This window comes from Fukomys damarensis, unplaced genomic scaffold (assembly GCF_012274545.1).
Source record: "Fukomys damarensis isolate Sample0158 unplaced genomic scaffold, DMR_v1.0_HiC HiC_scaffold_24, whole genome shotgun sequence".
Taxonomy (NCBI): domain Eukaryota; kingdom Metazoa; phylum Chordata; class Mammalia; order Rodentia; family Bathyergidae; genus Fukomys; species Fukomys damarensis.
In genome coordinates, this window is record NW_022900936.1 from 67,229,356 (window position 1) to 67,244,943 (window position 15,588).

Genomic DNA, 15,588 nt, shown 5'->3' on the forward strand with positions numbered 1-15,588 from the left:
GCCTCTGGGTTGTGATCCTCACCAAAGATGGCCGAACCTAGCTGTGCCACTGCAGGAGTGGTCCAGTCCAGGCCTCACCCAGCACTTCTAGTGCTATATGATGGGGTATGGGGTGAAGGACAAAGATGAAAGATGTCTTTTTAAGCAGCACCTGATAACCCAGCCATTACCTTTCTTCCTTCCCTGCTTTGTGTTGCCCTACTCTCACCAACTTCTGGAAGAACAAAGGAGCCCCAGATCGAGGACCCACATTGCCAAGCTGGGGTGTGGGGAGTTGGCACTCCAGGGCATCAGTTTCATGGGGACACAAGTGAAGAAGCAGGACGCCCCCAGGGCTTTAAAGAGAGGTGCACCCAGAAATTTCTTCCTTTCTTTGCCACCTTTCCCACAAGAAGAGTAGAGCACAGGGTGTGAACATAGTTCTGCACCCCTTTCTTCAGCAATCTCTTGCTCCGGGTAAGTCCCACAGCATGCACCAAGCAGAGAAAGAAAAAGAAGGGTTCTTTCTTTACTGATGAAGAAACTGGGGCACAAACAAGCAAAGGATGAGAAGCCCAGTTTTCCTGGGCTCCTGAAAGAAGGGCAGCAGGGACTGAGATTCCTTTTGCCTTCCTGGGTCACGCTGGGCTTCCTTCCAAGAATCCTCACTGTAGGGACCAAGAGAGCACAGTTCTGATTTTGGCTTTGTCATCAGCAGCCTTGAAAACATGGGCAAATCACTTCAACTGCCCAGTGTTTGCGTTTCCAATCTGCACAAAGGGAACGACTCTTATTTTCTGTAATGCACAGCGTCCCAAGCCCAAAGGGATAATGCAGAGTGCCTCGGAGAGCCAAGAACAGCCATGTACCTAAAAAACTCACTCCTCCAGCTAATTGCATTCCCTCCCCTCCTGCTGAATCAGCCTGAATGTTCTCTGCCTTCAGAAAGCCCTGTGGCTGCGACCAGCCCCTGCCCTGGGCTCTGGGGAGCTGTGTGTTCATTCACTGGATGTGCAAGGCACTGCCTGGTGGTGCTTTGAGCCTTGCTTGGGAAGCCTTGCTGAACTTATCTTTCCATCTGGCTGTGAACAGGCTCAGGTTTCTCTTTCAAACCAGGCACACCGCAGACCTGGAGACCCATAGTCAGCCCCTCCCTCAAATGCCAGCTCCTTGGGAGCTGTGCCTGTGCCAGGACGTGGAGCCACTAGGCCTCTGTGAGAACCACAGTGAGGAAAGGGTTGGAAGGACCAAGCACTTAATCAAAAACAGCTTTGTGCTCACACTGCTGCCCAGGGGATAAAAATAATAGTAATAAAACTTTAAGAGCAGCTTGTATTTTTGGTCTATTTTAATCATTTTGTGATGAAACTGAACTTTGTTTCTAGATCTGGGCCCTAGGGCTGGAGTCCTTTGCTGGCCTGGTTGTGCCCCTGAAGAAGCATGGGGAGGAAGATGGAGGTGTGGGGAAGTCGGGGAGCTGCTGAAGAGAGGGAAACTTGTCCTTATATGGGCAGTGCCTCACCCCTTCCACTTTAGGGCTAGGACTAGCTCTGGAGTCCTTCAAGGTGGCATTTTTTCTTTTGCTTCCCTCAAGAGGTTGATCCCTGGCTCTGACCCTATTGGGGAAATGAGATTTGGGGAGGCATCAGGAAGAAGGCCTGAGTTTCAGGAGCCCCACTAGGGGGCAGGATGGAAGTCTGGGCTCCATCCTCTCTCAAGATGGCTCACTTCTCCTTCTTGGGGTCTCTGTTCCACTGCAAGTAAGCAGTGTGGTAGAACAGAGACAGCTTTCTGGTTGAGAAACTTGAGCTCCTTTATGGCTCCACTATTTAATGACTATGTGTCCTTGGGTAAGTTCCTGAACTTTTCTGTGCCTGATCTTTTTCACTTGGAAAAAGGGAATAATAACACCTCAGTATGAGAACAAAAGAGAAGGGAGTTGTAAAATAATACATGACATTTACTTGCAACGTACTTCACATAAGCTCTGTGCTGAGTGCTTTAGAAGCTCACAATAGGTGGAACTATACCATTCACCAATATTAAGAACTTCAGACCTACAAAAGCAGCAGTTCTGGGCTGGGAATTTAACTCAGTGGTTCTGCTGCCTGCCTCGAAAGCACAAGGTCCTGAGTTTGATCCTCAGTGAGGGAAAAAAAAAAAAAAAAAAAACAGCAGTTCTGTTTAGTTTAACCTAATACCCATAGCTTCCCGCGATGCCTTCAAAAATAAATGTGAGAGTGAAAATGGACTGCGGAACATGGCATAGCTGACCCCAACAAAGGAAGGGTGAAATAAGGTCAGTTCAGCAGTAATCAGAGGTCCTGATGGTCTTGGTGACAGGTGGACAGCAGTGGGTGGAAGCCGAGGCTTTGGTGTAGATCCCCACCCAGTTAGTCAGGGGGATGTCGACTAACTCCCAGTGAGGCTGTTACTTTCTGGAAGCCCCCTGGTTAAGGTCACGGCCACATCCAATGGCTAAGTACTCAGTCACACCTTTCCTGAGCAGCAGCACTTGACACATTTATCCTGGTTATTCTTTTTTTCTTGAGGGTCTCACCATTTGGCTTCTAGGACTCTGTCTTGGATTTCTTCTCCCCCTGTGGCAATTTCTTTGCAGATCTCTGTCTTGCCCCTACCTCTCAGTGTTGGCCTCTGACCTCCTCCCTCATCCCATTTCCATCCACATTCAGCCCTGGACACCTTCAATCCCAGAGCCCTCAGTGATCACAGTATGTGGGTGACTCCCCATATCCTACCTCTAGCCCTGACCTCCCTCCTCAGCTTCAGATTTATCCAAATACCTGCCTACCAGGCCCCCTGGGGCATCTTCACCTTCACAGGTACAAAACTCTTGACTGTCCCCAGCCCCTGCCTTCTGGTACCACGCTTGGTCTTCACTCCTCCATGAAAATGCAGACTTTGACTAGATGAAGGTGTCAGATACCCCCCCAACATCCAGTTCATCAGAGAATCCTACTATCTCTGCATAAGACTAGATTATGAATCCAATACTAATCTCTTCCAGTACTAATCTAGTCTAAGGTGCCATGGCCTCCTGCCATCTGATCTCCATTCTCTCCTACCTTCCCTGAGTCTTACCAGCCAAAGACGCCGTGAGTGATCAGGTGTCAGCACTGTTCCACCATACTCAGAATAAAATCTGGCTTCTCTGTCACAACCTTCCCTACCCACTGCCTTACAGAGCTGGTCCATAGTTTCATTTCCTACTGATTTGCCCTGGCTCATAGCCCACGAGCCTGGTCTCCTTCCTTTTCCTGGAATGGACAAACACAATTTTGCTGTTACCTCTTTCTTCTTAGTGGTTACCCTTCTCTCACTTCCTGCAGGTCTCTGTTCAAATGTCCCAATCTCAAAAGAGGCCTCAGTGACCACCCTCTCCCTTATTCAGCTGTACTTCACAGTGCGAGGTAGTCCCCAAGCTGATGACACATCTGTTCATCTGCACTGCTGTCCCCCATCCCTTTGTGGAATGTCAGGTCCCGAGGGCAGGTACATTTTATGTTTCACTTACTGCTGGTAACACCAGACCTGAGAGCAGTGCTGGGCACAGTGGGCACTCAAGTATTCGCTGAATGATGAATAATGGCATAGGTGCCCACTGGAGCCTCCTCTCCTAAAGACATGGACCACCCTCCATGCTCAGGAAGCCCCACTTTCACTGCCTCTTAGGTTGGGTGCCTAGGGAAGGGGGCCTCAGCTGAAAAGAGCAGGACAAGCCTGCCAAGGGCCAGGGTGGCTTCTGACTCCTGTCTGTGGATGCTGGCATAAAAAGGACTTCTCCACCTCTCATCTGGATCTGATCACAAGCAACGAGTCACTCAGTGCCATGTGAGGAAGGGCGTCTCAGAAGGGAGGGTTAGGAGCAGGGAGATGAGTGTCTCTTGGGGAGTGGGACCAGCCATGTGGATCCCTGCATGGGAACTGTATCAGGTCACAGAAAGGCACCAGACACAGCTGGGTCCTGCCAGGATACTTCAGTGGAGCTCTTGTCGGCATGGAGTGTGTAGTGTCTGTGTGATCTGAGGAGGCCGTGGGCCCTTGCTGAGCCTGGTTTGCTCACTGAGAAAGAACATCTGTCCATGCTGCATAAACTGGAAATGTAAAATGGCATGGCAGGCACTGAAGGTCAGCTTTCCCTCTCCTGGGTGAATTTTCTTACCCACAAGGCTTCTGCTCCCTTTGGATGGGATAAGTTGACACTTGCCTTCTAATGAGTTTAAGGGGAGAGATAGTATAACAGTAATCAAGAAAGTGTACCAGCTGGGCACAGTGGCACACACCTATCATTCCAGATGCTTGGAGACTGAGGCGGATGATGGCAAGTTGCAGGTAGCTCAGGCAATTTAGCAAGACTCTGTCCCCGCCCTCCAAAAATTAAAATAGGGTTGGGCATGTAGCTAAGCGGTAGAGTGCTCACCTAGCACGTGGGAGGTCCTGGATTTAACGCCCACTACAGGGGGAAAGAAAATAAAATGTGTACAGATACTTTTTTTTTTTCACAGAAAAAGTTCCAATCAACATGATTTTAAAAGCCAGATGTGCTGCTTTACTGAGGTTACTTCCCTGACTTTACTACATAAGAAAAGAAGCTGGGCATGGTAGTACATGCTTACAATCCCAGCTCTCTAGGAAGCTGAGGTAGGAAAGTTGCCAAGTTTGAGACCAGCCTGGGCAACTTAGTGATCTAGCAAGACCCCGTCTCAAAATAAAAAAGTAGAACATTAAAAAAAAGGGTTAGAGGGCCAGGGATTTAGCCCAGTGGTTCCGCTGCCTGCCTCGTAAGCACAAGGGCCTGAGTTCGATCCCTGGTACCAAAGGAAAAAAAAAGGGTTAGGGATGTAGCTTACTGTAAAGACTCTAGGTTCAATCCCCATTGCCAAAAAAACAGAGAAGTAGTAGTGTGGCTGACACAGAATGGCACTGAGCTCCCCTGGACTCCTCTTTATGAGGTCTTGCAATGCATCATTGTATTGGTTACAGATGGGGCTTTGTGAGTAAAGCCTCAGCACAGGCTGAGTAACACTGAGTGACTCTAGGGGTCCTCCTGAGTTGTATTGGGCAGTTGACAGCACCTTGAAAAGGGACCTCACTGCCCCTTGGGAGGATACAGGACTAGTCCTACCCAGTGGCCAGGCAGGAGAGCCAATGGAAAGATACATAGTTACTGAGCTTGACATTCAATCCTGGCTGCTCCTTAGGGCAACTAGTTCTTTCAGAGTAGTCGGATTTATGATTCCTGAGAATATGAATATAAATGTGGACCCCTCTCTTAAAAAAAGATGCTGTAGTCCACATACACTCCAAATTTGGCTTACATGTTCCAAGGGTCCTTGGCCTCCTTGGGATTTCTGAGTGGAATGCCTAGGGAATGAGTAGGACAGAGGAGGGGAGGACAGAATGAAGACAGGACGCTTAACCATTTGGGTATAGCACAACCAAAACAGTGCTGAAAGGCAGCAGGGAGACCCTGGCCCTTTACTGTTTGCTTGGAGATGGGTCTTGATGAGGAAATAGGGCTCAGCATTGCTCTAAGAAGCCACCCAGCATGCAGGACACTGACATATCTCCAAGCACAGGAATGAGAGGGCAGGGGTAGAGAGGGTTGCCCTTTTTCTCTCTCTGAAAACAAATCAAAACTAAACCCAATTAACTGAAAGTCAGTCCTGTTATCTCAGCTGGTCCCTTTTCTATCATTCCGGGTTCTTCCTAGACGCAGCTTTCAGTTTGCAGCTGCCTTTGAAGGAACTAGAGACAAATGATGATGGCCATCTCTCAGGGAGAGTGGCAGAATCTTCCAGCTGACCTCTGGGAAACAAAGCCCCTTGGGTTGCAAAATGAATTTCCTAAACTTAAAGAAAAGAACTCCCGAATGTATTCTGCAGGGAAAGAAGAAATTCCATTTTGCAAACAATCTGGAAAAGGTGCTGACACTTTACAGATTAGGAGAATGTATTGCTCTCCTGCCTGACTCTAGTCATGTAAATAGGAATCCAAGAGGAAAGAGTTCTCAAGTCAGGTAACTTCATCAGCAGGCTAGCTTCCTTCTAGTTTATAGATGGGTGGGGTCAGCATGTGGCTGTCAGAAGTAAGTTTCCCAGGTCAAGTTGCCAGGACACAACAGTACCTGGAGGGAAAGACCAGGACTCTGACCCAGGTGGTGTTGGCCCAGGAGAAGAGAGATACACAGAGGAGTAAGCACTGGCCTCTGCCCCCACCCACAGCCTCCACTTTGCGTCACAGCCCGGTTCTGAGCTGCCTGTGAACTCCGACCCCACAGATCTGCTTCCTGAGAAGTATTCCCAGAACTCCAGGGAGAGCTATCCAAGAGTAGCCAGTTTCAGCTCCTTTTCTTGGCTGTTAACAATTTTATTTACATTACCATGGTGTAGTTTTAAAAGGCTTTTCTTTATAAGACATTACTTCCTTCCTCCCATTCATTATGAACATAGATCTTAGTGTTATGACTGGGAAGCTGGATTACGACATCCAGAATGAAGACAAAGATTCTACATCTTGTGGTATGGCAGTAAAACAGGTTCAGATTTTAGGACTCAAGTGATTGCACTTAGGAGCCAGAAGAACAAAGCTGCTCTTCGAGATGCCTTATTTGGACAGTAGTTTTTGACATGTTGCTGATAGTTATTAACCAGGCATTTCAAGGGCAAGAAACTGTTTTCCCAAAACTACCTTTCAGACATTTCCAGGCAAGTACTAAATAAAAACAATGGGCACTGGACTGAAAGTCTCTAGACATGGTTCTGCCCTGGCTTGAACTCCTGTAGGCTGGGCCTCCAGGGGCCAGGAAACTTATGCAGGCTGTTCTTCCTGTCCAAAAGTCCTTGGTTTTCTCATCTGTAAAATGAGGGTGCTGGAGGTGGGGATACAGCAAGTAGTCAAGCGATTACCTAGTATACACTCTATCCCCAGCCCCACAAAAAGAAATGACTCAAAAAACAGTACTGAGGTTGTTAATTTAAACCTTCCCAAGGCTCATTTTCTTCTCTTTCTAATTCTACACCCCTGTGGAGAGGAGAAGAGTCCCAAACGCACATTTCCTGCTTTGTTTTAGGACAAATCCCAAGCCTCACTGCTGGGCCTCACCCTTTCCTGAGATGACCTGGCAGGGCTTCTCTTTCTCCCAGTCTCTACTTTTCTCTCTCTGCTGTCTTATGATTATTTGTTTCTTCCAGCAGAGGCAGTTCTGTCCTTTCTCACCTGAGACGTAGCCCAACTCACCTTGGAAGGATGGCTGCCCACACTCTGCCCTTCTCACGTTCAGGAACCACTCTGGTCTGTGCTCTAGCACTCACACTTGTTACCGTGGCTTGTAAACAGCTTGTCATTTTCCTATGGGTGTGTCCTTCTCCTGCCTGGTGCCCTGGTGCCCAGCTTTCCCAGCCACAGGGTTCTGGGTGTGGGGGTCAGGTCTGGGAGGGGAGGAGAAGTAACCAGGCCCTCCTCCTGGTAGGGTACAGGAAGAGGCCATAAGCCAAGGCTGCCACTTTATTTTTCCTGTCTTGTTTTTGCAAAAACAACTTGACGACCATAAAAATGAATGCCTAGATAGGAATCGGGCAGCTGGGGCTATTCCAGCCAGGTATGTGAGGGGCTGAGAGATGGGGACTGTGTGTGTGGTGGCAGTAGTGGGCATGACCTACCGTCCACGGTAACTCGGCAGGAACACTCTGCCTGGCCAGCGCCGTTCTTGGCTATGCACTTGTACAGGCCTCTGTCCTCAGGCAGAGCCTTCTCGATGGAGACAGAGCACAGTGAGCCTGGGGGAAGAAGAAAGAGCTGTTGAGTGGACCAGGTAGGGGCCCAGTCTGGCCGGCATCTGGAGCATGAGACGAGCGTTCACATGCAGCAGGACAGAGACCCCATGGGACTCAGCTCCCCGTCCTGTGGAAGCCAGGGCTACTGCTAACTCAATATAACTCTCTAGGTACCTGTCCTCCTCCAGAGAGTTCTCCCTTGGGGACCTGATGCAGAAACAGGGCAAGAAATAGCCTATGGTCCAGCAGAGCATTCAATACAGAGAGAGAGAGAGAGAGAGAGAGAGAGAGAGAGAGAGAGAGAGAGCGCAAAAGAAGAGTCAGAGAAATGCTACCCCGTGGGCTTGGAAGAAAGAGGAAAGGACCTTGGGCTAGGGAAAAAAAGAGAGAGAGAGAGAGAGAGAGAGAGAGAGAGAGAGAGCGCAAAGGGATACTCCCCACACACCAGGAGGGACAAGGAGTCAGACATGGGTTACAGGTCTGCTGGGGAGGGCCTCTGTCAAGCCCAAGGCGGTATTCTGAAGATGGCTCTTGGAAAAGGGAATTTTGAGCAAAAAGGTCTATGTGTGAGGGGGGCAGGAGCCCTGGTTCAGCAGGGACACTGGGCTGTGGGCGACCTGTGGGGAGGAGGAGGTAACTACAGCCTGGGACTGTGCTGCTGGCTTTTTAGGGTGGGATGTGAGCTGAAGAATGGGGGCAAATGGGTGGCACTGGGCCTGGTCTCTGGTCAGCTCACAGCACGGTGGGGATGGCCTTCTTCCTCTACTCTCACCTCCAGCACATTTATCCTAGCCTGGCTGGGGCAGAGGAGTCAGGCTGGCACACATAGGAATCTGGGGCCTGGCCCTTGCCCACCCAGCTCTTTTCTAGGGCTGGTCTTTTCTCCTCAGGGGCCCTTCTGTGTGTTTCCCTCATGGGGCGAGGAGAGGCCAGCGGAGGATGGGGCTTGATGGGCCAGGTAGGGGCAACAGTATCTAGTACCTGCCTTCTGACACACAGACAAGTGAACAGCATGTGTCCTGCCCAGGGATAGCCATCAGGGCAGCAGCCATCACCTGAAGAGAGAGCAGAGCCAGAGCCACTGGCCAGGGGAGAGCAGAGCTGTGGGCACCCTGGGTGTCTGTGCATGGAGTGGGGACCAAAGGGAGGCCTGAGGGAACTGTGCCCAAGGCGGTCTTCTGATCTCAGGAAGAACACTCTTTTCTGGTCCCTCCTCTCCTTTAGACAGGTGCACACACCTGGCCAATAAATATAGGGACACCTAGAAAGAGAAACAATGGCAACAGTTTGGGGCGGAGAATCTCTCAGGAGGGGAGGAAAGTAAAAGGCCTAATATTTTCATGGGACAGAGGACTGATCTTACACCTGTGACAGAGCCATGGAGGGCCTCCCTCCAACCAGCTCAGGGAACGGTGGCCATATCTATCATGATCAATCCTTTTACTGAAGGACCTTGGGCAACAGTCTCTTTCCACTGAGACTAGGGGACAATTTGCAGGAACTTCAGCCGAAAGGATTTAAGTTGGACCTCTAGAAAGTCTGGCGTGAGAGCTAGAACTAGGAGGCACAGAAATAAGGGAATGAGGACGCACGCCTTCTGGAGAGAAACTTCCATTCATCTGGGTGGGCAGAAGGAGGCTAAAATGGTCTCCCGTTTCAAAGTCAATTTTCTGTCTGTCTGGTGGGACTAAGGCTCTGGGAATAGATATCCCACCCCTGAAGAATATCCTGTTCAAATCCTTGGTTTTCTTTCAGTTTCGGTCCCCTGGATGCCTTTGGCCTTAAGCCAAAAGGTCATTGGCGTAGAGTGACAGGACAAGGGGCAGTGGTACACTGGATGCCCGCCCCCACCTCCCGCCGACCCCTCCCCCAAGCTCTCCCAAAGCAGAGTTCGACTGGCCATGGCCAAGGCCACGAGCAAGGGGGGGTGGGGGGCAGGGGGAGAGCTGGGTAGACTGGGAGGCTGGCTACCCAGATGAGGAATCTGGTATTTCCTGTGGGACAGCTCATTCCTGACCTCCACAAGAAAACTGTTTCCCAGAGGTTTTTTTGAGCAGCCTCAGCCTGGTGGGGCTGGGCGAATGGGAATGAGGGGGATGGGAGAGGTCAGGAGTAGACTCAGCCCCTCCCAGCCAGGGAGGAACAGCTCTGGGTCTGAAGGTCTCCCAACTCTTCTTCCTGCCTGGGTGGGCACGAAGGCAGGAGGGGACTAAGTAGGAGGAGGCAGGGAGCTTTCTGAAGGTCTGGCGGCCCAGCTAGGAGGTTCCTTCAGCTGGCAGGATCTCCCTGGCCTGGTTCACCTGGCAGGCCCAGATCAACACTGAGACTCACCTCCAGGCCACCTCCCCCAGGACAGTGCCCTCTATGGCACCTCTAAGCCCCCAGCCCTGGCTGTACCTCTCCAGTGCTCCCATGTTATCCCAAGCTCATTGTTATCAAGTTACTCCTCTCAAGCCCATTGCTGAAATACATGCCCATCTCCCATTCTAGCTCTGGGGACAGTGACCTATCTACCTATCAGGAGTTCTCTTCCTGAGTCTGGAATGCAATCACAGTAGAAAACATTGTTATTTTGAGAATGACAAAGACACATTTTTGCAGCAGGTGATCTGACAAGATCTACAAAAGAAAAGGTTATGAATACATGATATAACCTACTGTTAAAAAAGATAAGAGTTTTTTTTTTTTTTTTTTTTTTTGTACCGGGGAATCCAACTCTGGTCCTGTGCTTGTGAGGCAGGTGGCAGAACAACTGAGCTAAATCCCCAGCTCCCCAGCTCCCCAAAACATAAGAGTTTTTAGAAGGAACAAGTCCTAATTCAGAGGTCTTCAAGTAGATGATTCATACAAGGGAAGAGACTAGAATAATGCCTTGCACATAGTAGGTGTTTCAAGCTGTACTTTTTGTAGGATAAACTTATATAAGTTTGAAAAAGCCTTCACAAGATTCCTTGCTGAAGGAAATTAGAAATGAATCATCTCTCGACAACAGCAACAACCATAAATCCTCATAATTAGACTGGGGGAAGTGCTCTGCTGGAGGAAGCCAGGCCTGGGGCAGAAAGCAAGAAAGATAAAATCAGTCTCTGAGTCACCTCAACACTGTTCTGGGCTCCTGGGGCCATTGCCTCAGGTGTAGAAAAGGAGACTCAGTGCCTGCTCTGCATGTAGCCCAGCTGGTGTCACCCTGAACTCCACCATTGTGCAGCTCTACGGGGGGGGGGCAGGAAAAGGGAGGGGGCTTCCTTGTGCCTGTCCCTCTATGGGTTAACTAGTGTCAGCTCCAGCCGACGGTATGTCCTCGGTGCTAACAGATGCAGGTTCTGAGGCCAATCTAAGCTACAGACATCAGAGAAGCTGCCAAACTACAGAGCACCACTGGGCAGGGAGGATGGCACAGGTCTCTGGCTAAAGTGGTGACAGTGGTCTGGGAAGGCACCCTTGAGCAAATAAAGCTTGATGGGAGAAGAGATGACAGGATGAGGTCAACACAATGGGGCAAGGGGTCCATGGCGGGTGGGGGCAGAGGGTCCTGAGCAGGCAGGAAGGGCAGGCAGACAGGACATAGACCATTCCTCCCCTATGAATCACCTCAAACCCCACGCTTCCCTATTTCCACTAACAGTGTCCCTGTGGCCTAGACGCCCACACCTGATGGTCTGCCACCCCTTCCTCTTCACCTAGCCCCGATACACCCTGCCTTTCATGCACAGTGACAGGTTCTCTTCTGTCCTTGCTTCTTGCCCTGACTGGCTCTTCTCAATGGCTTTACCTATCTTGCTAGCCCAGGCCTCACCACCTTTTCCCCTGACCTTTGCAGCAACCTTCATGCTTGTCTTCTGGGCACAGACAAAACTCCTAAACCCACCTTTGCATATGGTGCTCCTTATTCAAGATCTTGCATGACTTCCTATTGCTTTTATACTCAGTTTCTTGGATGAACTCAGGACCAAGCCCTACTCTTCAGCACAGGTGGGCTATGAGCAGCCTGCCTTTCCGCTGCTGCCCCCTGCATGAAAAGCCCACCTTCTGCACACTTCCCTGTTGCCTAATCCTGGCCTGTCTTCTGAGCTCAGATGGAGGCCAGAGCTTTCCCACCAGCCTTTCCCAGTGGCTCCCGAACTTAGCTTTCCATCTTCCTGCTCCAAGAAGCTCCTCCTGCCTCTCAGGGCTCATGGCTATTATCAGTGTGAGTTTGTATCCTCTTTCCAGATCTGTACCCCCTGACCTGATCCCTGTAGGGGACCCGCTCCCCACAGAAGGACCTGCTGAAGGAGCAACTGATAAGCATTAAAATACACTTTCTCCCTGACAAAACATAACAAGTCCCTGATGAGTCTCTTAAAGACTTGGCCAGTGCAGGAACAGATGAGACTGATATTTTGAGACAAGGCACTTTCCCCTCCTACTGTAGCAAAACAGGCCAGTTTCAAAGTCTACATCCTCCACTGCAGGGAAAAGTCCCAGAAACATGACAAGCCCACAGTGCCTCACCTGTCTTTCAACATTTGGTTAGACACAGGAACTCAATGACCTGAGTTCCAACACCAGCTGTTATTTAGGAGCTGTGCAGCGTTGGGTGAGATACTTGTCTGTCAGACAGACATGAGCGTAACCATGAGAGGATTCAGTGAATGGAAAATGTTAGATGCCTAGGACAGTGTCTGGCACACAATGTCAACAGATATAAGCTTTCTTATTTTAAAATGAAATTTAAAATATTTATAATATCACTTAAAGTCTGGATTGGGGCTTTGTCTACCCCTCCATCTCAGTCTCTCTTCTTGAGCTCACCCGCTTTTAATCATGTCTGCTTTGGACCTATTTCCTTTGGGACAGTTTCCGTGGAAGGCAATGTTGGAGTAGCTGGCATTGCTATGCCTTTTAATACCCAGTGACCAGCATATAAAACTACTTCAGGCCATCAGGGCACAAGAAGCCAATGGCTAATAGCTTTAGGGATCCTCCTAGCCCAGCTGAACCTGTCTCTCTGAGGTTGGTGCATTGTGGACCTCATACGTCCCTACACATGTCCCAAAGGTGCCAACTGCCCAACCTCTCCTTTTCCAAAAGGTCACGCCAGGGTAGCCTGGGAAATGCTGCTGGTCAAGGTTTCCAATCAGTCTGAACAAGGATATTCCAATGGGACCCCCACCCCAGCCCCTGGAGCTATGAAAGCAGAGGCATCCATGTCCTTGGGCGTTTCAGCCATCTCGTGATCCCCTAGGTCCACCTGTGTGTGGGCATCACGTGACAGAGCCAGCAGAGGGATGAGGAAGATGCCTTATGGAGGACCTTGCCAGACGGCACATCCACATGAAAAAGTCACCGTGTTGACACACTTGCCAAAAGCAACAGTATCCTCTCTCCGTTCAGCGTTTAGATTCCACACGCCTTCCAGATTTGCTGTCCAAGATGGAGAGTGAACCGTGGACAGGATCATGGTAATCTTTAAATGCCTCCTTCCAGGTTTGAAGAGTAAGGCAGGAGATAGGATGAAGGGCAAGGGAGGGAGTGAAGACGGGTGTGACCAGAGGATTGTGGAGGGGAGGTGCAGTTCCAGCTTCTCATCTGACATGCATGTATGGGGACCAGTCCACCTGGCCTATCTCCTTCTGCCATTCAAGGGCAGATTCCCCCACCTGGGGAGCTTCTTTGTACCCTGCCCTGGGCAAATTCTCTAGTGCCAGCCTCCAGCTTAGGCATGGCTCCAACCCTGAAAGGCTCCAGAGTGGGGTGTGTGGTATCTGCTAGGCTCGGAGCTCTTGGCCACACATGGGATTTACAAGAACACTTCCAGCCAACTTGAGGACCAGGAAGGGGACTTTCTCTCACCCCTGTCTCTTTTCCAGGTACAAAATGGCCTATCTGAGAACTCCAGACCCCAGAAGGCTACAGATAGCAGGATTTAACCCCCAACTCCACCCAAGAATGTGAAATACCAGCAAACAGAAGTCTCATCCAAATTAGGAAGCGAGCAGCTCTGCCGGCTGTGTGTGCCATCGGAGTTGCTGTGTTAGGTTTCTGCCTTTCCCCATAAGACCCTTCAAACCACAATGCTGTAAATATTGAGTTGTTCATGCCCTGTGGCATCCTGTCACTGTACATCCCTCCCCAAGCCCAAACTGCTTCAGCTTTCACAGCTCCTGGCTCTAAGCCCTGGCAGGCTCCAGCCCCACGTCCCCCTTTCCCAGCCTGCAGGCAGAGCCTTCTCCACACAGGGGTGGCCAGACACCGGCTCCAGCCCTGGTCTTCTCTGGGGAACCCTGGGTCTGGGAGCCATGAGGGGATTCTACAAGACTGGCACGAAGACACAGGCATGTGCCAAAAGATCAGAATCCAAACCCTCACTCCCAGCAAGGGGCACCCAAGGCCTTGAGAGGGAAGGCATCCTGTGAGTGAGGAGGAAGGGCCAGGCATTAGAACTCAGGCTATGGGCTATCAGCGGCCATCAGCCAGACTAAAGCTCCATGAGCACATTGTGACCCTGGTACAGGACCCCCTTCTCCCTGACTCCCACCCTCATTTACCTTCTTGGGAGAGGATGATGAACTTGGTGGTTTTGAGTGTCTTTCCATTCAGTGTCCACGTGATGGTGGCTGGGGGCTCAGAGGACACCTTGCACTGGAGTAGCAGTTTCTCACCCTCTGCTACATGGACATCTTGTAGCTTCTCCGTGAAGGTTGGGGCCATCCTGTGACTCTCTGGTCTTTTCTCATTATCTGTGGCCCCTGCATGCCCTCTCTTGCAATTCACATCATTCTTAACTTCCTTCTTGAGTTCTTCTTTCCCGGATGCTTTAAAGGTCTCAGCAGGTTTGGCATTGCTCAGCAGTTTCGGGGTCTCAGCAGGCTTGGCATTACCAGTGGGTTTCGGGTATCTGGAAGGCTGGGTGCTGCCTACAGGTTTCAGGGTCTCGGCAGGCTTGGCGTTGCCCATGGGTTTCATGGATCCTGCAGGCTCTGCATTGCCCACAGGCATGGGACTTTGTGGGGCTTTGGCATCTGGGGCCTCTGCACCGCTGCTGCCATTCTCCGCTGGTGATTTCTTCTTGCTGCCCAGCACTGAGCGGAAATCCAGGGTGGCAGCTTTTGGAGGTGGTGTCTTCTCAGGACTGGGGGTCTTGGGAGCCCCCTTCTTGGCCAGGACAGAACGGAAGTCGACCTGTTGGGGACTATGCACCTTCCTCTCATCCTCAGACACAGTCTTTGGCTTCACTTGCCTCTGCAGGTTGGCCCGGAAATCCATCTGCTCAGCTGGGATCTCTTTGAGGTCTTCTTCGGATACAGTCTTGGTGTTCACCTTCTTCCCCAGGAGGTCACGGAAATCCAGCTGCTCCACCTCCTGCTGGCGGATCGCCTCCTCTGTGTGCAGCCTGGTCTCCACGCGCCTCTTCAGCAGGCCCCGTACGTCCTCACCGGCTTCCTCCTCCAGCCAACCCTGCCCTCTTGCTAGCCAGCCAGGCCTCAGGGTCCCATCACAGTCACTGCCGCCATCAGCACCAACTCCTCCACCACAGAGGCCCTCACGGCTGGCAGGCTCCCGCCCCCTGCAAACAGTGAAGGGAAAAAGGAAAAGTAGCAAGAGGAAAAGGGGCCGGGTAAGCCAGAAACGTCAAGGGAGAGCAAATCCCTGAGGGCGGAGGGTAGAGAGGAGAGGAGGGGGGAGAGGAGCTGGGGGCTGGTCAGGCTGTGTTTATAGAAGGGAACATTGGTGGGAGCTCTTGCTTGCTTAGTTGGTTTATTATATCGGTAATGACTTCAGTAGCCTTATAAGGGTGTGTGCAAAAAAAAAAAAAAAAAAAAAAAAAAAA

The 15,588-nt window shown here is 50.7% G+C and overlaps 1 protein-coding gene across 3 annotated transcripts in view; it reads right to left on the reverse strand.

The window, feature by feature from the left end:
* Mylk (myosin light chain kinase) overlaps positions 1-15,588 on the reverse strand; it is a 224,230-nt gene that overhangs the window by 60,482 nt on the left and 148,160 nt on the right. For all 3 annotated transcript variants that reach the window (XM_010618082.3, XM_010618079.3, XM_010618089.3), the window contains 2 exons: positions 14,306-15,324; positions 7,662-7,778 (listed from right to left, as the gene is read on the reverse strand). In XM_010618082.3, the coding sequence (XP_010616384.1) occupies positions 7,662-7,778; positions 14,306-15,324 (1,136 nt within the window). The remainder of the gene's footprint in view (positions 1-7,661; positions 7,779-14,305; positions 15,325-15,588) is intronic.